Here is a 303-nt window from a genome sequence, read left to right on the forward strand (position 1 = left end):
AAACGAGCTTATTTCAGGATAACATTACAATAAAACCCCATCTTACAATAACAGCTTCACCGTATTTCATAATATATCTCATTATAACAGCACGCAAACACAAGGCACTTACCATTACATTCAAAAGCATTAGTTGTCAGCGGCGAAACAGAGCTTGATATAGAAGACACAGGGAATGTACTACCAGCTGACGAAGGCGTGTCTGTTGTACTCCATGTTGTGTTGGAATCTTTAATTGTACTCTCTGGCGATGTGGATACCGATGTACTCGTACCACTGTCTGTGCTCGCAGATGCTGTCGAA

General features: G+C 41.3%; 1 protein-coding gene across 1 annotated transcript in view; it reads right to left on the reverse strand.

Moving 5' to 3' along the window:
- Positions 1–119: 119 nt before the first annotated feature.
- LOC119585459 (cell wall protein DAN4-like) overlaps positions 120–303 on the reverse strand; it is a gene marked incomplete at its 5' end in the record, with an annotated part of 1,643 nt that continues 1,459 nt past the window's right edge. Inside the window, 1 exon segment of the mRNA XM_037934107.1 lies at positions 120–295. Within this exon segment, the coding sequence (XP_037790035.1) occupies positions 137–295 (159 nt within the window).

The sequence above is a fragment of the Penaeus monodon genome, chromosome 19 (assembly GCF_015228065.2).
Source record: "Penaeus monodon isolate SGIC_2016 chromosome 19, NSTDA_Pmon_1, whole genome shotgun sequence".
NCBI classification, from domain to species: Eukaryota; Metazoa; Arthropoda; class Malacostraca; order Decapoda; family Penaeidae; genus Penaeus; species Penaeus monodon.